Source organism: Archocentrus centrarchus, chromosome 6 (genome assembly GCF_007364275.1).
Source record: "Archocentrus centrarchus isolate MPI-CPG fArcCen1 chromosome 6, fArcCen1, whole genome shotgun sequence".
Classification (NCBI taxonomy): domain Eukaryota; kingdom Metazoa; phylum Chordata; class Actinopteri; order Cichliformes; family Cichlidae; genus Archocentrus; species Archocentrus centrarchus.
Genome location: NC_044351.1, coordinates 25,129,089 through 25,152,293, shown reverse-complemented (window position 1 = coordinate 25,152,293; position 23,205 = coordinate 25,129,089). Strand labels below are relative to the sequence as shown.

General features: G+C 41.2%; 1 protein-coding gene across 4 annotated transcripts; it reads right to left on the bottom strand.

Moving 5' to 3' along the window:
- Positions 1 to 7,442: 7,442 nt before the first annotated feature.
- Positions 7,443 to 22,851, bottom strand: accs (1-aminocyclopropane-1-carboxylate synthase homolog (Arabidopsis)(non-functional)). 4 transcript variants are annotated; one of them, XM_030730544.1, is made up of 21 exons: positions 22,641 to 22,851; positions 21,828 to 22,489; positions 20,975 to 21,729; positions 20,831 to 20,890; positions 20,639 to 20,709; positions 20,436 to 20,505; positions 19,693 to 19,759; positions 17,610 to 17,707; positions 17,411 to 17,488; positions 17,083 to 17,183; positions 16,498 to 16,587; positions 16,345 to 16,390; positions 16,082 to 16,223; positions 15,571 to 15,713; positions 15,301 to 15,454; positions 12,655 to 13,048; positions 11,796 to 11,924; positions 11,299 to 11,366; positions 10,952 to 11,153; positions 8,994 to 9,185; positions 7,443 to 8,609 (listed from the first exon to the last, which is right to left on the bottom strand). In XM_030730544.1, exons 2-17 carry the CDS (start codon positions 22,468 to 22,470, stop codon positions 11,897 to 11,899), a joined length of 2,940 nt encoding a protein of 979 aa, XP_030586404.1. In that variant the 5' UTR covers positions 22,471 to 22,489; positions 22,641 to 22,851; the 3' UTR covers positions 7,443 to 8,609; positions 8,994 to 9,185; positions 10,952 to 11,153; positions 11,299 to 11,366; positions 11,796 to 11,896. The 4 variants fall into 4 exon arrangements, with proteins under 4 accessions (XP_030586404.1, XP_030586405.1, XP_030586403.1 ...); XM_030730545.1 differs by having other exon boundaries at positions 11,299 to 11,924; positions 12,535 to 13,048; XM_030730543.1 differs by having other exon boundaries at positions 11,299 to 11,924.
- Positions 22,852 to 23,205: the final 354 nt, after the last annotated feature.

Sequence of the window (23,205 nt, the reverse complement as noted above, 5' to 3'; positions counted from 1 at the left end):
CCTCATCCAGAGACATGATTGGGTAGATTAATACTCAAAGAGGTAGACTTCAGTGCAGTGTGATTCATCAAAGCTACCTGCCAGAACAAACCCTTTACCCCACTACTCATATTCCCCCTCATTCATCTCCCCCGTCTCTCCCACTCAATGTCTTGTTTTCCTCTGCTCTGCCCTCTCTTTTCAGGTTTTGCTAATAATCAAATATGGGATTGTTCTAGTGAGGTGATTAATTAGTCCCCACCCTTCCCTCTGTTCTACAGGTTAGTGTGCTTGCAATCACAGAGTGACAGCCATCTGAGTGATCTATCTCAAGGCCTTGTGTGACCTCATATTACTCCCCTGCATTTGTTGTTGGCTCATCCCGACTGCTGGAGCTTTAACAGAGAGCAGAGATGCACAACAACATCACAGCTTCTACAAATAACATCCCCCACAAGCTGCTGACAGCCTGACACCCCAATATCTTCCATGTCCAGCTCTCCAAATATTCATTTTATTGGATAGTTTAGTCTTGGGACCATATTAGTTCATTCCAAGTCTTGCAGTACCCTGAGGCACTGCAGAGTTATTTTGGTTTTGGACCAGTTCCATTCATCTCTTTTGTTCTGGTAAGTAAAAACAATGGGAAGAAGAACTTAAGCTGCAGCAACTGAAAGTCACATTTAAGAACCCTTTTTTTTTTTAAAGAAAAAAGTAATCCTATTACTAATGCAATATAGGGTAGAGCAAGGTCAATAACATGCAGAGATTGCAGTGTGAACATAGCATAGCCCTCTGAAAAGTGAGACCTGAGCAGACAATCCAGATGGATGTTGATCCACTTGCAGAAAATCAAAAGAAACCCTAAGCCAGATTCAGAAGTACCAGAGAATAGTGGAAAATCAAGACCAGTACCTTTAATCAGAATAACAATGCTCTTTAATTCTTTGTTAATTAAATGTAGATTTCCCTGATTGAAGAGCAGTACTGCTGATGCCAGGGGACCTCCAGTCACATAAATATCCACTCACTGAATTTGTCTCGTGTTTAACCATGCATTAGTTCTCTTTTCCCAAACTGTCTGGTGCTGGTTTACACAGAAGGTCTGTCAGCTGAAGGATAGTATCTCGCAAACAACTCCTCAAGATTTCAAACGTTCAGCACCTCAAAGGGAGGATTTCTTGGCAAATTGTTAAACACCTTCATAAGTGGGTTACATCCACACACTTTTTAAAAGAGATGAGAGTAACGGTTAATTCTCTGCTCTAAATTTCACACTATTTCTCACTTTACTGGTCATTCTCCCTGTTTCTCTTCCTCACTCCCTCCCTCAGTCCCCCTACATCAATGTAATGAGCAAATCATGGCCACTAGGGAGAGATGTAGGGAGAAAAATTGGTCCCATTATGTGTCAAACTGTGTGAAAAGAGCAGCAATGTTGTCTGTCAACTCTAACCCCCAACTGTCCCTGGTCTTAACTTCCAACCAAACACAAAGAGGTCTTTTCCCACACGTAGATCTGCTTATTATTTCCCTGTCTTTTAACTAAAAAGTCCATTATAGGAAATGCCAGGACAGCCATGCCCTTTTCTCCACTAGCTCTGGCAGAGCTAAGACAAGGAAACAATGGACACAGTAACACGCGCTGATTCAGGGCTGATTTAGAGTGACTGGCCTTAAACCTGACTTATAGAGTACAGTAATTATAGGAGTTGAAGGGAGGGGCTGTTAAAAATGCTGTGGTTAGGTGGGGGCATGTGTAGGGAGGCTGTTGTCATTTGGCAGCCAGTCCAGTTGGAGAGAGAAATTACTATTGGAGCCAGAGCCTGGGTGGTGGAACATTTATCAAACAGTCATCAGAATGATTCACATGATCCAGCAGGGAGCCATTATTTCACTAGTCCAGTCTCTCAAAGCAACCTAGTAGTGGCAAGGATGATGACAGCTATGCGCTTTATAGGCACAGGAACAGACATATACAGTAATTGTTTGAGAACAATAGTTTGGAAAGTCCTATCTCTTTTCAAAGAGTCATATGTAGTTTGAGAATTGGACTGCTCTGAGAAAAAACTGAGCTGTTAAGCCCAACTCAGGGGGCATATGGCATTTCACTGTAGCAGAACACAGAGATGCCTCAAGAAGGGACTGACAAACATGTGGTCCCTGTAGTTGCAGGGGAGAGTAACTAGCACTGAATACATAAAGATCACAAATAAACAGACCGTCCACCTGCTCGGCAACTGTTTTGGGACCCGGTAGAAGGTATTGATACAGTTTTGCATTTGCTGGCCTGGCAGGTACAAGCAAGTATAACAATCTCTGCATAAGCAAATAAATTCCTAACTGAATAGGGAATAACAGAAAGAAGCAAGGCAGACCTCTGGAAGCCTCCTCATAATAAGGATGATAAAAATGCTAGTCTTCTATTCATTTTCCCCTCACTCTTCCTTTACCCGCTTTCCCTTTTGGCTCCTGTGGGATGCACATCGTTCTAATATACACAGATTTTCATTTCGGCCCTTTTTGTGAAAGACCTGCAGGATAGACAGGGAGACAGAGAGCGATGGTGACTGTTTATTTAGTCAGATCATCTAACGTGTGGGGAATAGATTTGAGCTGAAGAAGAGGATGTCTACACAGTGGCAGCCGGCACCAAGAAATAATGCTAGATGATGATTGAATGAATTAAGGAAGGATGCTGTCTGAGAAGTTACTCCGTTATTCAAAAATATCTTTAACATGAAAGTCATACTTAACCTACTGTGATAAAAACTGACAGTTTAGATACTTATGAATAATCTTCATCACTGACAGGTGGAGTGTTACCTAATTGGTAGCACATCTATTATGGTGAAACATATTGAATATATAACCCCAATTCCCAAAAGGTTGGGATGCTGTGTAAAATGTAAAAACAGAAAGCAATGATTTTCTTAAAACCCACATTTTTTTTTAACAACAGGGTATAGAAAATCTTTAAACAGAGAAAATTTATCATTTCGAGAAAAAAAAAGGTCATTTTGAATTCGATGGCAGCAACACCCCAGGGGATGTGTTTGAATCCCTTCTCCAAATCCACAAAACACATGTGGGCAAACTCCCACATACCCTCGAATATCCTGGAGAAGATAAAGAGCTTTGTCTCTGGTGTGCACCATCTGGTTGTTGGGTTATTGCCACGACAGGCATTGGCCACCTGTATAGAACCTCTGTATAGCAATGAAGATAAAGAAGATGGTCTATTGATACTCGGCGTCCCCAGCCTCCCTTGGAAGGTTGTTGAAGTTGTGCTCGAGGTGGGAGTTGAAAAAGTAGTTTCACTGACCCGGACCTCTACCTGTACATTTGGACATGCCAAGCCCCTCTAGCATTGATTAAATGGGTTAATAGCACATCATTGTGAGGTTAAAAGGAAAAGCTTTTTTTTTGTTTGTTCCATATAGTTCATAAAAATCCACAAGATCTAAAGAGAGAATGAGTTTTTGTCTGTTGTCTATGTTATCATCATCACCTGCCTTTTAGATTAGAAATCTATGCAAAATTCTTTTGCAAAGATTCAACAAGGTTTCCATGTCTTCCTCTGCCTCTTTTACCACCTCATGCCATTCACTGTCATTGTGAAAAGGTGTGTGACTCCCAAGTAGAGCAGGGCCCATTATCGTAAATAGGCCAATAAGTAACTTCACACAACGTGTCCTGGAGGCTGATAGAATACAGAGTGCGCAAGCATATAGAGTGTGCAAGCTCACTCTATATGCAAAGCAGAAACACACTGTTAAAGAAACTGGAGCCAAGTGATTATATTTGTAATTTAATTTCCTTGGTCACATAGAGATAAGGGAAGAGAGAGGATACAGCTGGCCAGGGATGAATAGAGTGACGAGAATGTGACTACTGCTTTATTGTCTACAGTGAGATGTCCAAGACGACACCACTTATGAACAAGGGTACCGCTGGGCAAATTTGGTAAATGCACAGACACTAACAAGCCTAAACTCAAAGACACAAAAGTTAGTGGCAGAGACAGCAGAAAGAGTCCGACAATGCAAAAAAAAAAAAAAGAAAAACACCATGCACTCAAATTCAGTGAATAAATGTAAGCACAGAATGATCAAGAAACCCCTCTTTCCCTAATCCAAGCTCTGTCTGTGTGTTTGTCTTCTTGTAACCACCCAGGTGGTCTTGGCCAGTCAGTCACAAAGAGCAATGGCTCATTGCAGATTCTGCAGGCAAGACGAACTGAGCGCCTGCAAGAAAAATAACTGAAGGACACAAGGTGCACTCTCATGCACTCTCTCTCTCTTTCTCCCTCCCACTCTCGCTCTGCTTTTCTCTAAGATTGTAGGACTGCAGACATCACATTTCCTGACTTTTGTGTTTTCAAAGACTGTCCACTTATACTGATGACAGTGCAGTAGAGGGCACAGTGCTGCAGTGGTCAGTCTCAGATTTAGGGCTATACCAAGAGCTGGTGGTGAGGGATGAAGAGAAAGGTGCAAAGTTCATTCAAACCTGACACTACGCGACATGGTACAGAACGCAAGGACAGTGTGAAACTATTTTGTGACATCTCAAATCCTCTCTCCCCCTTTGTTCTCTCCTCCTCTGATCTTTATGTCTGTTTCTCCCAGCTGTCTTGTCTTTCTGCGTATTTCCTCAGTGTCTTCACTTTGAACCCAACAGCATTAACCTGTCAGGAAAGTTACAAATGTTCTGAGTGAATTATGCAAACCACAGAGAAATAAAACTGCAAAAAGCGTGGAGTCCTCGCTTTATTTCATAATTCATCACGCTCCCAAATCGAGCCAAATAAAACTTGACTTTTTAAGTAGTCCGGCACATTCTGGCTCAAAACCCTGTGAAATATGCTCGAGAATATTAATCACACTTTGTATACCTCGCAAATCAAAATCAAGCACACGCAAACACACACATATATATGCAGACATGCACAGGCTTTTTGTGATTACATTACTCATCAAATGAAAGCAGTGTTTCCCCCATTTCACTGGAATTCATTACAAAAGTCAAACCAATAGATGTTACACCAGCACCACCAAAAGGTGCAAGAGAAAACAACAGTTTTTGGCCCCTTTTTCTTCCCCTGCAAAACACAAAACTTATAGCTCTGAAAAGCAGATTAAGAATGCTTCGCCTTGGCTGTCTGTGAGGTTATTTATTTATCTCAGTGAACACAAGCAGAGACACAGAGGCGCATGGAGAAACATACTTTATATTTGGGATTGGCATAGTGGTGGTGCAGCATAATTAGTAGGACATGGCTGTATAATTGGACTCTAATTGATATGAAGAGCAGCGGTTTAGCCCAGGTTATGTTGTACACATGCTGCCAGCCGCAGGCAGGAAACGCTCAATCTTGGTGCCATCTTCTGATTGATGTCTCTATAGCAAATGCCCTTCAACAATCAGCACCTGCAATCTTTCTGTGACTATCTGGCCACCTGTCTATCTGTGTGTAACATCTTCTGCCATTCATCTGTCATTTCTTACTTTGTGCCTAACTGTCTCACTATCTCTTTCTTTCTATCTCCATATTGATTCGTCCTGCCTTTCTCTGAAGGCATTCTCAACCTTTAGTCCGATGCTTTCAGGAGCGGTGAAAGAGCAGCATTTGTAGTGGTGGAAGGTGAAAAGGGTAGGGTTTGTTTATGAGACACTGGAAGCCATAGAAATCCTCTTTCAAGTGCCTAGACAGCGCCTACCAAAGGAAATATAAGCAATTTAAGATTAAAAGGAAATCAATTCTAGAAGTACTTTTATTTACAAAGAAAAGTGGGTTACCAACTCTCTCATTTTAACCAATAATACTTAAAAACGTTTCTTTCAATTGAGAAGAAAATGACAGTTACCGTGTAGAGACACACAGCTGGATACAAGAGGTCATGGCGTATTGAAGTAACTCGATGTTTGAATGGCGAAGCTCTTTAGAGCAATTCCGTTCATGGATCACATGCTGATGCAACACGACCTTCAAGGACATTCCCCTCATTTGCACAGCAATTAAGCACTACCCTGTTGGTAAATTGAAAAAGAGACAAAAATCCTCTGTGGATTTAATAACAAACTCATTACCAGGGCCCAACAGGGTGGAACTGCCTTTTAATTAGAGCAACACCTGATTAACGCCCAATTAACAAACCCAGAGCCACTTAATTCTACCCCACTTTGGCAGGTTGAGATCATAAACATGAGCAGTCCGGCATCTGAGTGCTTCCTGTTCTCTTGGGAAGGTGTGAAAGAAAGTAAATAACAACTTGGGAGACAGTTTGCTGTCTGGTGGTCCAAATGCTCTGTAGAGCTAGCAGCTGTACGCAAGGAATGCAAGAGTTTTTCAAAAAGGAGGCAGACGTGGGACTTGCGGGGAAGAACTCTGCTTCACTGTACGTGCAAGACCTGCAGGCTGGTGGGCAGCGGTCCAAACTAAAAACTGTAGTGCTCAGATACTTTTCAAAAAGAAGAATGCTTTTTAAACATTTAGTTGCAGAAGGTTGCTCAGCCAGGAACAAAGCTAGAGTCTGCACAACATACTGTACCACAGGCAGACTTTATAGTTTCTGTTCAACCAGTTTTGTTGAACAGATAATACAAGTCAAAAGCTTGGATCCACACCTAAATCTTTTTCTTTCTTTCTTTTAAACTCTTTTCTACAGTATACACAGTAGTGACGGCTTTGCACACTATTTGCAGGATCATAACCTGCTTCAGAAGGCAGTCTGCTGGAATAATACTCTGTTAACTCAAAGTATGCATTGTTGAAAGTTAATTGGCTGAATTTCTTCTGGTTTTGTTTTGTTGACATGCATCAAATATCACTATTCAGCTATTAATTTATATAGTAGCAAGAACCACTTACTGAGCAAAAAGAAACAATAGCACCTCTTTGCCTTAATATGTGAAGTTAAGACAGTCCAGAAAACTTTTCCTTCCACTTGTAAAATCCACAGAACACTATAATGAAACTGGCTCTCATGTGGATTTCCTTCAGTTAAGGGAGAACAAGATTCACCTCCATGATAGCGCCAACGCTCATTAGAGCTACCATCATCAGAAATCAGCAGTTAATAGCACTCCAGATCAGGGCTCATATCAAAGTATCCTAGAGATCAAGTAGCAGACAAACCTCAGTATCAGCTATTGGCAGTGTAAAGTTCAACTTCAAATTCAAATTTCTTTGCAAAGAAAGAAGTAGAAACCAGCTTGAGCTAAGAAACACGAACACTGGGTAACAGTGGGATAGCTTCATGTGTGTGTCCCACTGTGAAGTGTGGAGGTGCTTTGTTTATGACAAACATAATTCCACAAAATGGCAAAATGAAAATAAAACAAAACAGAATGTTTGCAACTAAATTAAAACCCTTGTTACCACAGAAAAAGAAAAAAGAAAAAAAAAAACAACATAGGTCTTAAACTGAGAAATTTTATTGTTTTTTTGTTTGGTTGTTTTTTGAGGATATTCAGAAAAAGGTGGGAAATGGGCAACACCAAAAAAAACAACAAAGAAACACACCTCACAACTAACAAAGACTGGATTTAAAAAAAAAAAAAAACATTTCAAAGGCTCAGAGGCTGAGTGTTTCAGAAGTTTAGGCGAGAAAGGGTATTTGAAAGGTAGTGTGAGCGGATGTACGCATGGCTGACATGGGACACGGCTGAAAATCAGTGCTGAAGGGCCCTCGGGCAGCACTGCATTACAAACAGTGATGATACTGTAGTGGAATTTACTATATGGGCTCAGAAACACGTCTAAGAACCACTTTTCAGAAAACATAGTTTATCTCTGCATCAAAAAAATGCAAGTTAAAACTCTATGCAAATAAAAAACATGTACAAACAGACCAAAACATTTTTGGAATGTGGAATTTTTCACCATTTGTTCTGTGCCGTATATAATTCAATTTAGCTTACATTTGAAAACATTCATCAACCTTTTTTTTTTAACATGAAAATTACAATTTGAAGTGTTACCTGGTCATCACAGTGCCATCAAGTAAGATACACTGCAGCACCAACTACAACACTCAGATTAAAGCACTAACTGAATGTCTTTGTTTAACCACATTTAAGTGGGAGCCCTTCACACCTGGACCTATTCCTGTCTGAAGAGCAAACCTATCATTAGTCACACAGTTTACCAGTCAGTACATTTTTGGTCCTTGGTGTGATTTTTATTTTGTTTCAGTCTGTACTGAAAACAAACCGGAACATGATCTCCATAACAAGCCCTGCAGAAAGCTTTTTGTTCTGCTGACTTCAGGATCCCTCCAATAAACAGTCACCTGAGTTTGTAAACCATATTCAATGTAAAGACATATAAATCTTTGGAGTCATGTTGCTTTTGGGGCTAAAAGGATGAGAACTGCCACTAAAAGAACATTCAGCAGCCTTAAGTTGAGAGGAAATCCGCCATGAATCCATCGCCTTCTCTAAGTCAGGTAAGATGTTGGGCACAACAGCTTGTTCAACGATAAAGACAATTGACTCCACGACTAGCAGCAGGATCCAACCCAAAGCCCCCAGCCAATAGGAGGAGCCGAGACTGGAGAAGTCCTGACGGATTTCTTCACGGTGCTCATATGTGAAAAAAGACCAGCTCAGGAGGAAGAAGAAACCTGTAGACAGACGGGGAAAATAAGTCAACTCAAGTATTATTGCCATTACAAGAAAAAGTTATTAAGCTCAATTATTACATGCCTGGAGCTTTAGGAAATAGTTTGTATGATAATGAACTGCAATTCCAAAGAAAGTAAAGTCTCTCTATGCTGCCCTGCAGGGTGCATAAATGACTAGTACATGAAAGAACTTGTAGGTGAGAGCTTGACATGAACTACCTAAACCAAAAGGCTGTTTGGAGGGCACTTGGAAACGAGTGTAGTTTTGAAATTTCACTGAGAGAGAATATGTAAAATCTTAAAACTCCCAAAACAACAAGCTTTGTTTACACGTGTGCAAACTAACGTTTCGGATATCATAAGAAATGGATGTCTGTGACATACCTGTGGGGGCCATGGTGAACAGCAGCAGGGTAGTGGGGTAGAGTGCTTTTTGTGCCATGAGGAGAGAGCGAGTGTTTGAGTAGGAGCGCACTGTCTGAGATGTCCAGCAGAGGGCAAACACCAGACACAGAGCAGCAGTGCTCACAGCCATCAGGGAGGAGAGAATTCCAAATACCCTCTCTGCTTCCAGAGCTGGAGGACACAAAACAGCAGACACATCTGTTAGAATGGTTAACTAGCCTAATATTCAATTTTACACATTCATTTCTACTACAAGCATCATACAAGCTACACAATGTCACAACTACTGAAGGAAAAATGAACAATTATATTCAATCCTCAGATGTCCTTACTAGAGCATTATCAGTGGGCGCACTTACAATTACATGTGTTTCTGACTGTTAAACTAGACATATTGTGCTGTTTTCCAGCTCTATACTTTTATTCTGGCTCTCCACCAGAGTAATTGTGCATGCTTCACTGTTCAGTTAAATCCCTATTTATCTAATTCTGCCTGTTTTGCAGCACTTGAAGACTGCTCGAAAAAAGGTAATAGCCTATTAGCTCTGGGCTCTTTAAAACATCCCATTCTTAAAAGGCTACTTTCTTCTGACTGGCCAAGTTCCACAAATTTGTCACAAGCCATATATACATTTTATCTAGAAATACCCCCAGGGGATACGTGTGGGATGTGCTAAAAAGGCACCTAAAATTTTTGATCATGCTGTTGCTAAATGACTGTATTTCCCAGCACTGCTGGTTGTCAAGTCAAGTACATCAATTGACTGTTACACTACTACTCAAGTAGATGATTTGATGATTGAGGAGAACGTGTACAAACATTTGCCAAGAAGAGCAAAGTCTCACAGGTTTTTGACTTGGCCATTTTATGCCTGGAGCAGATGTATAAATTATGTCATTAGCTAATGATAACTTTTACATATTTTTATATTCTTATTTGAAAGTTTGTCAATATTTAATATAATTGATTGTCCTTTTAATTTTAGAACAGAAACAGCATAACATGTCCCTTTAAGTCAATTTTTAGTATTTTCATTGCTAACCAAGCTGGCAGTTACACAAAAGTTGTTTTGATATATAAATATCCAACTATTGCAGTTAAATTGATTACTGTTGAGTTAAAAGCTATCTATATTCTATATTTTTCTCTTTTTTACTAAATTAATAATTGTGTGGTACTTATTATATAACCTTAATATTGATCACTCATTCATTATAGTTTCTTCCTACCACGAGGAAAAGTTTTGTTGTCAAAATTATGTCTTGTTTTTAATCTTTTCCAATTTATCCGTCCATCTGTTCTCTTCTGCTTATCCTGAACATGCAAACTACAAACACAGAAAGGCCCGGGACAAGGTGGATTCCAACCCAGACCTTCTAGCTGGGAGGCAGCAGTGCTAACCACCAGGCAACTGTGCTTTGTCTATACAGCCTTTGGAGATAGTTTCAAGCAAAAACTATAAAAGACAACAAAATGGTCTGGATTATAAGTTTCCTGCATATGTGTGTATGAGAGCGGAGGACTTACACTATATTTGATTAATTATTAAAATAAAATAAAAGCCTTGGTTTCAGCTCACCAAAGTTTCAGCACGTTCAGTACAGAACTCAGCTCGTACAAAGAATGCAATTCTTAGGGACAGAAGCGAGCCTAAACTTGTTTACCGCTGCAGAGAAGCTCCTGTGTAACCCAGCATTTTGTCAGATCTCCCTTTTGATATTGATCCTCTCTTGAGAAAAATAAATTCCCCTAAGGCTGAAGCAAGCAGAGGCAGCCTTATCAAAACAGCACAGCAAAGATGTGTTTAAGTCTCATTAAATATGCTGCCTTTCCTAACACATTTTATTCAAACCTTTAACCTAACCCAGAGTGAGAGTTTAAGACCGGTAAGAGATTTGTTGACTGCAGAAAGCTGTCCGAGAAGCTTTTCACTCACCATTGATGGCAATGTCATCTTTACGATTTGTCTGGTCCCTTTCAGTGGTGTTCCCCCCTGTCCACAGTCCCCTGTCCTTCAGCCAGTACGGTGTCCAGACTGCATAGCACACACAGAGGCACCCTGTTAATCCCAAACAGGACTGTGAAAACCTGAAGCGACTGATCTGGTCGTCCAGCTCAAGAAACTTCATTTTGACAGTCTGAAAGAGACAGGGGCAAGGATAAACAGGAGTGTAATTAGAGTGTGCTGCAGTTCACCTACAAAGAGGGATAATCTGTCTTAAAATTAACCTTGGCATTTAGATTATTTAAATGAGCTTTACAAATATGAAAGCACTGGCTTACCTTTGTTGTTGAAGGAAAAAAAGCTGCCCGAAACAAAGGTGTGAGGTTAAAATCTGATTTGAGTTTGTCTGTAAGTAGAACAGAGTGTAAAAGAAGTGCTACTGTTCCAATGCTACTGTACAAACACTTTCAGCGCTCTGACATATGATTTATTCTGCTCACAACCACAACTGATAAAACTTGCACTGCTCATTGTAACTCCGCCTCTGCAGCAGTGGAAACTCCCACCCGTCAGGGGTGAAATTTCCCCGTGAATTCTCCACCGTGTCTTGCCGAGTCGCTCTATAGAGGAACTGAAGGTTCAAGCAACAGCCATTCAACATTTGAGGAAGCTCAGTTTTTGTGGCTGAATAATAAACACAACAAGTTTGAAGAGCTTGATCTAAAAGTCCCTTAACAGTTAAGAGATTATCTCTGACTGCAATAAACAAATCAGACCCCCGTCATGTAGAAACTGTGTGTGTGTGTGTGTGTGTGTGGGGTTGTCTGGTTATTACGTATCGTAAACTGATTAAGGAAATCCCACTCGTTGCATACAGTGGGCCATAATGTGTTGTCGGCCAATAGCGTCTTCAGCCTCAGATGTCGCCCCTGCTCGTCACATTATTCTCACCACCTTCACTTTCCTTTGTTGAAATGGAACAGAAGCCACAGCCCACCCATGCGAAAAGAAAAAAGAAAAAGAAAATGTCACACCGAAACTACCAAAGAGCACTTTTGATACAAAATAACATCCAAATGTGTAAAATCATCTCCAGCTAACAGCTATTTACTCTAAATAAATGTCAGTCAAGCAAAAACATAGTAATTCATGTATTTAATCACAGATTAACTTTACAGCAAGTACAGTTCAGTCTGATAAAATAAACCACGTAAGACCAAAACAAAAAAAAATTACAACTCATGAGATAAGAGACTTATAGTGTTTGATGTTAGATCATGTCTGATTTTGGTTTTTACATTTGGCAGAGACACATCTAAAACCTGCAGGACAGGGGCTCTCGAGGCCTGGAGTTGAAGAGCCCTGACTTAGAGTATCAGCAAATAAACCCAAATCTTAAAAAAGACAATCTAGCAGCTTTACAATAAGGCCGCAATATGTATACAGAAAAGTAATCCATCCTTTTCTTAATACCAGGCCGCATTTTTCTTCACTTCTCTTTAACCTGCTCTCAGCCATTTCATTCCTCAAAAAAAAAAAAAAAAAAAAAAAAAAAAACAGACATCAGTGCTGACCTTGTGGCAGGTGTTTGTGTCGAGCTTTTCGCCATAAACACAAGAAGGAAGAGGGATGCTTAAAGTACTGCCTCTCAAAATTTGGCAGCTACATTCACGCTTGTTTAATCCTAAGCTTACTTTCTGGCTCTTTGCAGCAGGACCTTGAACACATCAAAAATTTCTGGGTCCTCCCCAGCAGACAGTTCTGGAGTGCTTTTCTCCAGCCAATCAGAGGAACGGATCTGATGCCTGAGAGTACCGATGAGTGAGTCAAGACTCTCTGCGGGCTTAGAGGCTTGACAGTCTTCAGTGACCGGCGAGCCTATATCCGGAACAGGGCTGTCCCTCTCCTTCAGCTCATCTGATGAATTGCTCTGGGTTAAGGATGTTGAATTGACAATAGCAGCGGTGTCTGAATCTGCACTGTCCTTTTTTACCGACTTTTGGCTCTCCTCATTGGTTTGTTTGATGGAGTTGGGAATGGTCCTTTTTTCTTCAATTTCTTTTAAAGCCTGCCTAATTCGCTTAAAGCCTGAAAAAAACACACACACATAAAACAGCGACAGAACAAGTCAGTAACTATTATCCAATCAAAACTTTTTTAATATTTAAGGTTTCTTCCTGCTAAAAGGGAGTTTTTCCTTCCCACTATCGCCAAGTGCTTGCCAATAGAGGATTGTTTTGATTGTTGGGTTCTCTCTGTAATTATTTGACACCACATAAATAAAATTGGATTGAATTGGTTGATAACTTGATATCAATAGATTTAGACTAGATAAAACAACTTAGCAACAATAATTGAACAGCTGGAGGGATTCTCTCTGTTTTAAGATGATGAGACATACATGAAACTTAGCAAAGGGTGAAAAAGAATTTCTACATATTCAACCGAGGAAGTTATATACTTTAAAAATTAAAGCAAAAATCTGCTGCTGGTAGATTTAAAAACAACTGAACCAATTAAAGACTACTAAGCCTTTATTATACTTTTCTACAAGATAAGCTGCTTAACTAAAGGATAGGATTTAAAAAAAAAAAAAAATCACCAAATTAGCTCATTAGAGACTCAGTCATCTTTTATTAGAAATGGAGAGGTTAATATCAAACCAAGAACTTTCTGAATTCACTATCTCAGAAATACATCAGGGGAAAGAATGGATTAAGATTTTTATCCTCATTTTTACAGCTGTTGAGAATGTGCAGCAATTTTCATGTATTAAACTATTTCAGTGTATGTGGAAGGATTTTAATGTGACATTAAAAATGATAACTGCCCTGACTTTCTCAGTTTCTGATAAGAGCCTGAGGACTGATATCAATGTAAAGGACTCTGGCAGGGATTTCCTGGGAAAATGTGACATTTACGCTCCCTCCAAAGTGCCTTGCCTCAGTGCCTCTGTTCCACTACCCTACCAACTTTACCCACAGGCAGAATGCAATAATAGCTAATGTTAGCTTAGAACTGGAGTCCACTAAAAGAAGCAGTTTTAAATACTTGGGTACAGTTTGGGTGCAGTTTTGTTATTATTTTTCTAATCGATCAGGTTTGGAGGTGTAGCATTCTTTAGAGCAGGGGTGGCCAACTCCAGGCCTCGAGAGCTGGTGTCCTGCAGGTTTTAGATGTGTCCCTGATCCAACACACCTGAATCAAAAGGCTGATTTACCTCCTCAGTATGCAGTCAAGTTCTCCAGAGTCCTGCTAATGACTTCTATATTTGACTCAGGTGTGTTGAAGCAGAGACACATCTAAAACCTGCAGGACACCGGCTCTCGAGGCCTGGAGTTGGCCACCCCTGCTTTAGAGGATGGCAATTAATGTGTCTAGTTCTCTTTAGTTAACTGTACCCAGCCTTTCTGTAGAGTATAGTGTATACAGAGTTAGGTTTTCAGACTAGACACATTTTTTCTGTACACTATCACAATCAAGATGTGACTGAAGTGCAGACTTTTACCTTTAATTAAAGGGGTTTAACAAAAGCAATTGGACAAAATAATACAATTTTAAATAAGCAGACTGTTTTTAATACGTGGATGCAATACTGGTGAGTCATTCCTTAGAAAGTCAGCCAGTGACTGCCTGAAGTCTAGAATCCATGGACATCACCAAATGCTGCATTTCCTTCTTTGAGATGCCTTTGCTGCAGCCACCTTCATTTGCTGCTTGTTTGCTTGAACACGCTGGGAGCAACTTGGGGTTCAGTATCTTGCTCAAAGATACTTTGGCATGCAGACTAGAGAAGCCAGGGTTCAAACCACCAACCTTCCAATTAGTAGATGACCCTGCTCTACCACAGCCACCTAAGCTTTCTTTGTCTCTAGAAACTCTCTTGCTGCTTTTGCTCTCAGTATGTTTTGGGTCAGTATCTATTTGTACTGTGAAGCTCCACCTAATCAATTTTCCAAAAAACTATGTACTAAACAATATATGAAGAAATATGTATAAAAATTGATGTAATTCCAAAATATTTATGCAAAACTTTTGTTAAAGCCCTTGAATTAAAACTGTGAGTCTGCACTTCAATCTCCTCTTGACTGTTGATGTACAAAGGCAAAAATTACAAAACATAAATGTGTCACAATCAACCTAAGTCTACAATTTTTTTTTCTCATTTGTTTGTTTGTTTTTTTTTACCTAAATTGATGACCTGAGCTGAATTGTGCTGGAAAAACAAAGCAAAACAAAAAGAATCTTATTATTTGTTAACTAGTTTTGCAGAGGAGCTGAAGTGCTGAGTGGGGAAAAAAGCCTGACTAAGAGAGATTGTCGGTGTTGTTGGTACTGACCAAGGTGAAGGTGGTGCTGTTGGTCTGCAAAGACGATGCGGAACCACCCGGGCACGCAACAGGAGAATGCCTGGCCACAACTCAGCAGCACCTTATGTCTGAGGAAACACCTCCACAGAGACAATTCTTCCTCAAAAGAGGACTCTCGGAGATACTACCAAAATAGAGAGACAGAAGTAACACATCAAGATTAAAGAAACTGTTTCGAAGGAACGAGGTGAGCGTGGCGTTTATATACAAGTCATTTTAATTTGACTTCGGTCTCATTACCTTCCTAAGGTCAGCCCAGACATATAATGTTGCAGGCCTGTCCAGATAGGGGATCCCCATACTGAGCAGTTCTCCAGTCAAGTAGCTGTGAGCAGCTTTCAGTCTGCATCTGTTCTCAGGCAAAAATTCCTCACTGATCCACTCTACAACACGAGAATGCCAAGTGACAGTCGGCAAGTGTAAATTAAATGTTACAAGTCTTTCTGTAGCAGAACCCCCATGCTGTGCCTGTCATATCAGGGAACGCCAAAATGGGAGGCTGATATTTCTTGAAAGCGTGGAAGGCACAAGGAAGAACACTGGAATTCTTAAAATACTTGCATCAAAAGTAATTTGCATTCATGAATATAAATCCAGCTGCACACAAACTGCTTGCTCTATGTAAAGAGTGTTGAATTGTTTTGTCCAAATTGCGCTGATGTTACGATTATTTTCCGAGTCGTGTTTATGATAAATCTGATGTTACAACAGCAGTTTGATTGCAGAAGAACACAAAAAGCTTGGATCTTACCTTTGTCCTGAAGCAGTTGTGCTACCTGGTGCTGGGTGGTCCCAGAGATACCATGAAAGGAGCCCAGCTTGGCCAAAGCCTCCACAAGATCTCTGTTCTCAGTATACAGAGTGCCTATTCTGATTCCTGCCATTGCAAAGTCCTAGAAAAGCCATGTCAAAGTCAATGAAAAGTAGTGAACTATGAAAGCAAAGAGATTTTTTTTTCCATTGTTATTGAAAGTTTCACAGTCTTCCACTTGCAGGCCTCTGTACAGTGCATACCTTGCTCATTCCCCACATTACATGCGTCCTCTGTGGGTCGGGCAAACTGAAATAAGGGCACATCATTATGAGATAAGTGGATGTCTTCAGCTGCAGTTATGATGATTCAAGGTCTAATAGACTAATCATGCAGAGGTTAGGTTCATGCAGTACCTGTCTGCACTGAGGACACTCTGAAAGGTGACAGATTCATCAAACACTGTCAGCATGTACACTTCATCTACAATGGCATGAAGAGCATTTCTAAAGCGGGAAAGGACAAGAAGATAAAATAAATATATACATATTTTCAATGCAGCAATAATAAGACCTGGTTTTATATTCTTAATGGCTGTTTATGACAAGGAAAATGCAACATAAATGTAAAATGGTTCCTTCACCACCTAGTGTCACTGTAAAAGCACTGTGGTTTATGGTTACAACAGCTCAGCGCCTGGAAGGGTCTGTGCAGGGAATTACTCTGGCAAGATCATTTAGAAAACAATAGATGATGCAGGAGTCTCTTTGGCACATGGCTGCACTTGACAATATGCTGGTGATTAAGAGAGGTCGTAAAACTCCGTCAAGAACGCTTGATATTCCGCACACGGGACAGGGCTCTCGGTTGTAAAATAAAACACATCACAGTGGGAACTATATGCAGTGACTTGGCAAAGCGCTTACAGGAACCACAGGAATGTAGAGCAAGAGGATTACAGTGTTAGGCCACAGTGTGAGATAATAGCGGGGCAAACATACCTTTTGGCAAACTCCAGGAAGGTAATCATTTCCTTCAGGCTGTAGATTTCGGCCAGAGGGTTGTGGGGGTTCATCAGGATAACACCTCGAATTGTTAACCCCTTAAAGAAACGGGCAGGTTCAACTGGAAGTAAATAGGAACTGCTACACTGTATCTTCACAGTCTTTAGAGATAAAACTGAAAAAAAAAAGAGTCTCTGAGAAGAATAAAGCATCTAAGGTGTTTATCTACACTGACAACGTTGCTCAAGCAAGTCTGGAGTGCTTTTGTCTTTCTTTTAATGTTTAAATGTTACTGTTTTAAGGGCAACGTGCGTTCACAAGTTACCTCTTGCTTAGCTCTTTGCAGACCTTCTTCTAGTTTCCCTACAGTGAGGCGGAAGGGTTGGTCATCTTTACCATCAGCCTATAAAATTAAAAGGGAAAATGTATCAACAGCCCAACTGGATATGTGGCCCAGCCCAGTGTGCACGAACGCCAAAAACAAGCATTTCAACTGCAAAATGCTGCAAGTAACACAGTCCTACCTCACAATCAAGGGGAACGTGGAAGAGTTTGACATCACTATACAGATGAAGATCTTCAGTGATAACGCCATAGAAAGGAGTTGGAATGAGAATGGCGTCTACAGCATGAAAAAAAACACAAAACAGATTCAAATATGTGCTATATATCATGAATAATAGTTGATAATTACACACATACACTGTACCATACAGGTGCTGGTCATAAAATTAGAGTATCATGAAAAAGTTGATTTATTTCAGTAATTCTATTCAAAAAGTGAAACTTGTATATTATATTCATTCATTACACACAGACTCATATATTTCAAATGTTTGTTTCTTTTAATTTTGATGATTATAACTGACAACTAATGAAAACCCCAAATTCAGTATCTCAGAAAATTAGAATATTACTTAAGACCAATGCAAAAAAAAAGGATTTTTAGAAATGTCGGCCAACTGAAAAGTATGAACATGAAAAGTATGAGCATGTACAGCATTCAGTACTTAGTTGAGGCTCCTTTTGCCTGGATTACTGCAGCAATGCGGCGTGGCATGGAGTCGATCAGTCTGTGGCACTGCTCAGGTGTTATGAGAGCCCAGGTTGCTCTGATAGTGGCCTTCAGCTCTTCTGAATTGTTGGGTCTGGCATGTCGCATCTTCCTCTTCACAATAGCCCATAGATTTTCTATGGGCTTAAGGTCAGGCGTGTTTGCTGGCCAGTTAAGAACAGGGATACCATGGTCCTTAAAGCAGGTACTGGTAGCTTTGGCACTGTGTGCAGGTGCCAAGTCCTGTTGGAAAATGAAATCTGCATCTCTATAAATTTGGTCAGCAGCAGGAAGCATGAAGTGCTCGAAAATTTCCTGGTAGACGGCTGTGTTGACCTTGGGCCTCAGAAAACACAGTGGACCAACACCAGCAGATGACATGGCACCCCAAACCATCACTGACTGTGCAAACTTTACACTGGACCTCAAGCAACGTGGATTCTGTGCCTCTCCTCTCTTCCTCCAGACTCTGGGACCTTGATTTCCAAAGGAAATGCAACACTGACTTTGATCAGAGAACATAACTTTGGAGCACTCAGCAGCAGTCCAGTCCTTTTTGTCTTTAGCCCAGACGAGACGCTTCTGATGCCGTCTCTGGTTCAAGAGTGGCTTGACACAAGGACTGCGACAGCTGAAACCATGTCTGCATACGTCTGTGCGTGGTGGTTCTTTTGAAGCACTGACTCCAGCTGCAGTCCACTCTGTGTGAATCTCCCCCACATTTTTGAATGGGTTTTGTTTCACAATCCTCTCCAGGGTGCAGTTATCCCTATTGCTTGTACACTTTTTCTACCACATCTTTTCCTTCCCTTCGCCTCTCTATTAAGGTGTTTGGACACAGAGCTCTGTGAACAGCCAGCCTCTTTAGCAATGACCTTTGTGTCTTGCTCTCCTTGTGCAAGGTGTCAAAGGTCAGCTTCTGGACAACTGTCAAGTCAGCAGTCTTCCCCATGATTGTGTAGCCTACAGAACTAGACTGAGAGACCATTTAAAGGCCTTTGCAGGTGTTTTGAGTTAATTAGCTGATTGGGGTGTGGCACCAGGTGTCTTCCAATATTTTCACAATATTCTAATTTTCTGAGATACTGAATTTGGGGTTTTCATTAGTTGTCAGTTATAATCATCAAAATGAAAAGAAACAAACATCTGAAATATATCAGTCTGTGTGCAATGAATGAATATAATGTACAAGTTTCACTTTTTGAATGGAAGTACTGAAATAAATCAACTTTTTCATGATATTCTAATTTTATGACCAGCACCTGTATATACTGTACGACTAAAGTTAAATGATCCATAGCTGGTACTTTTTGGGCTATTTGTGGTCATTTCCTTTTGCTAACATGGGAGGAAATTCACCAATGAAAAGCATTTGCTGATTTCATTGTTTTCTTTAAAGTGAGTGTGCTGAGTGTCCCTCCTATTATCTGTGATACAAGCAAAAGCAGAAGGCAGACTCGACTTCCCCTCTCTACCCTGCACACATTTATATTCATACAGTATAGATAGTGGCGTATTAAGTGACTTGTACGTCAAAGCATGTCCGAACTTACCTTTAGGGTCACAAATGACTGCAGCAACACATGAGAAGAGGGAACCACAGCCATTCATCACCACAACCTGGACAAACACACGTAGCCACTGCGTTATGAAAGACCCAATTAAGGAATCCTGATAAATGTGCTTCAAATTAATCCACCTACTAAAACAGCCACTCATTTCCTCTGCATTAAATTAAGTTGGTCAACCTAAAAATGCTGTCGGTTCAATTGTGGTGTTTGTCATTTTTTAAATCATTAGTGAAAATAAAGTATTTGGCTCATTTGCCTTCATTTTTGATAATGAAAGGCCATAATCCAGAGCACTGGTATAACGCTGTAATAAAGGCTTTTTTGTCAGTAATTATGTTATTTGCTGGGGATCTCTATCAATCAGAAGAAGAGGAATTTATTCACGCAACCAGGAGATTTTTTACATTTTCTACTCTTTGCAGTGTATGCTGTGCGTCAAGCATTGCTATCTTAAGAGTCTATTATCTACAGTCATTATGTAAAAGTTGTGCAATTAATCTCTCTTGATTTTGTGGGCAAAAGAGTACAAAGTCCTCGGGACTGTGTTTACTGTAAGGTGTGTGTGAATAATTGTATGTTGTCCCAATTTTATCTTTGTTATTTATGTGCTTCCCTTAACTCTCTTAGGTTTTTATATATATTCAAATGGCTGTAGCTGTTGTCTTAAACACATTTTTCACATTACTTGCAGTTCATACTACTTTAATAATAAAAGCAAAACCCACATTGTCAGCTTTTAACGGGTTTGGAGAACAACAGTGGCGAGTCAGGAATTTTGCAACTTCCTCCCTGAGGCTGAAAAAGAGTGAGACGAAAAGGTCAGAGGGTTAATGCCTACACCGAGAGACTGCTGCTAAAAAATGTAAATTTACTATGAGTCACATAACAAATGTGATCCTCATTAAAAAAAAACAAAAATAAAACTTACAAAGCGTGTCCCCTCCAGTCTGAATACTGCAACAAGGATGGGTTGATGTGTAGCATGTCAGGCTTGGTCAGCTGTAGCAGAAGAGGAAATGGCACTTTTTTTTTTTTTTTTGTGAAATGCAGCCACAATAATTCAGAATAAAAGGACACATATTAGCATATGCTGAACCAGTGGATGTTATATTTATCTTACCCGTTTATGAAGAAGGTCATAACAAAGTTTGTTCTCACTGGTCCCCATGTTGATAATACCCTGGGAAAAAGAAGGAGCTTTTAATAAACAGTTTCAGACAGTCCAGCATCTGTGATTAGTGTTTACAAGTTTACGCTCCCTTACCTCTGGGTTTTCAGTATCATGGTGTCTATCCATTCCATATTGGATATAGCCCTCCTGGAGAATACCTTCATGCAGTCGGATGCTGTTGCCACGGTTGGACAGGTAGGAGCTATTGCCAGGACCTTCATCACCTCTCAGTGTTGCCAAAGCATTCTGAGACATTTTGCAGGCCTTGACAGATGTGACCTGTGACTTTTTTGTCTCCTGACTGAAAACAGACTCTGTTGTGGGAGCTTCTGGACGTGGCTGAGATGAAGATGAAGGGGCAGAGGGGGCAGGTGTGGTCATCAGAGAAGCTGAAAGATGAGCTAAGGGTGAGACGGCGGGGTCGGTTGGTGTTGTGGTTTGCGTACCCTCTCTGACAGCGAGCAACACCCCTGTGAGCATGCTGAGCAGGCGGAGCTCATGCTGACGCTCTTGTTCCGCTCTCCTCTCCTCTCTCTGCTCCCTGCGCTCCTCCGCCTGCAGCTCTCTCTCCAGCCGCGCCTCCTCCAGTGAGAGAAGGCGCTCCTCTGCAGACTGCTGCCAGCTCAGGAAGCTGGCCAGGGCTTTATCCAGTCTCTCCTGACCACCACATCTACCACCCCGATGGCACCATGATGTTTTACCACCCCGCCGACGTTTCCTTTGTCTCGCTGAGGTTTGTCGATGAGAACCCTCCTTTCTGGGCTCGTCAGATGTGTCCTGTGCCACGGGCCCACCAACAGCCAAGGTGGTGGCTGTAGCAGAGCCAGCAATGTTCAGGTCACTAAAACCTAAGAATATAAAGAAGAGAAATAACATTTTGGCTAGCTATTGCTTTCTAAGCATGTGCTGATTTCAACAATGATAATAACCATTACAGAATGACAACCTGAAGGTGAAATTCTTGTATTTGTTGTGCTCTCTGCTCGACCCAGTGTGTCTTCTGGCTCCAACAGAGACTGTCCATCAGTTTCCTGATCATCTCCAGATCCATAGTACATCTCAGGTGGTGCCTCGCCCGAGTTCAGCATGCTTTCCTCCACATCTTCACATTTGATATCCAGGGGGTCTCCAGCTTTTGGAGGCTGGCCAAAGAGAAACCCACCTGAGGAAGCAGGACCAAACGAGCCTGCTGGAACTCCTTGTAGGTATGCCTCAGGTGCCCCAGGGCTTTGAAACACCTGTTGAGCTATGACAGCTCCACCCAGGGAGGAGTAGGTAATAGCCGGCCGATTCGCCAGCACCCTGTCCATAACATCATAGAACTTCCAAGATCTCATTTTGTGGTTGTCCTTAATGCGGCGGTACTCCAGCTTCATCTTTTTAATCTTCTCCCTGCACTGGTCTCCTGTTCGGTAGATACCCTTTTCACGCAAAATGTGGGCAATGCGGTCAAACACACGCTGGTTGCGCAGTGAACTCTCCAGTTCAATCTGCACCGACTCGTCGGACCACAGCTGGAGCAGCTCCACAATCTCCGGGTCTGTCCAGTTGCTGCCTCGCTCATGCCTCCTGCCACGAAAGTCCATCATCTAAGTTGGTGGACGATTTCTGCAACACAGGATCGTGATAAAGAAAACGAGCAGCCGGCCTCTGTTACCTCAACTTCAGGAACGTCAGCACACGATAGATTTTAAATGCATTACTAATGCAGTCAATTTATAGGTTATGCACGATATTTCATCAACTTGTGTTCTCTCACCTTAAATCAAAATGCAGCTCTCCGAAAAGAGATTATTGTGGTGCTGTCATTCTGATGTGACATCCACGTAGCCCGATACATGTCACGGCTGGTTCGCCCGGTTTGGACAGGTTTGGGGTGGCAAAGGTTTGTCCAGCTGGGGTTAAGATCTTTAATTCTTTCTTACAGCAAATGTGTCATAACTTGGAGAAACGGGGAATAGACGCGTACTAACATATCTACATCCGGGTTGACGGCACATGCGTGCTGTCCTTATTCCGGGATAACTTTGGTCCGTGTTATAGCGCAGGAGCTGCTGAAAGCGGGCTGGTTTTCACTTATACCAGGCTGTAACGGGGTAGACACAACCATGCGAGTCAGAGTCAAACTGGGAATTTTGTGTTGTGGCCCCCTCTACTGGTCTCTGTGCTGTTTTGTTCGTTTTTGTAAGTTCAGTAGATATCCGGAAGATGGCAGTCGCATACAGGGGTACAAATCAGCTAGCCGGAAAGCATGGATGCGTGATTTGGATACAGTTGTGGCCCGGAATTCCTTCGGTGCAGCTTAAAACAAACAATTTTGCCAG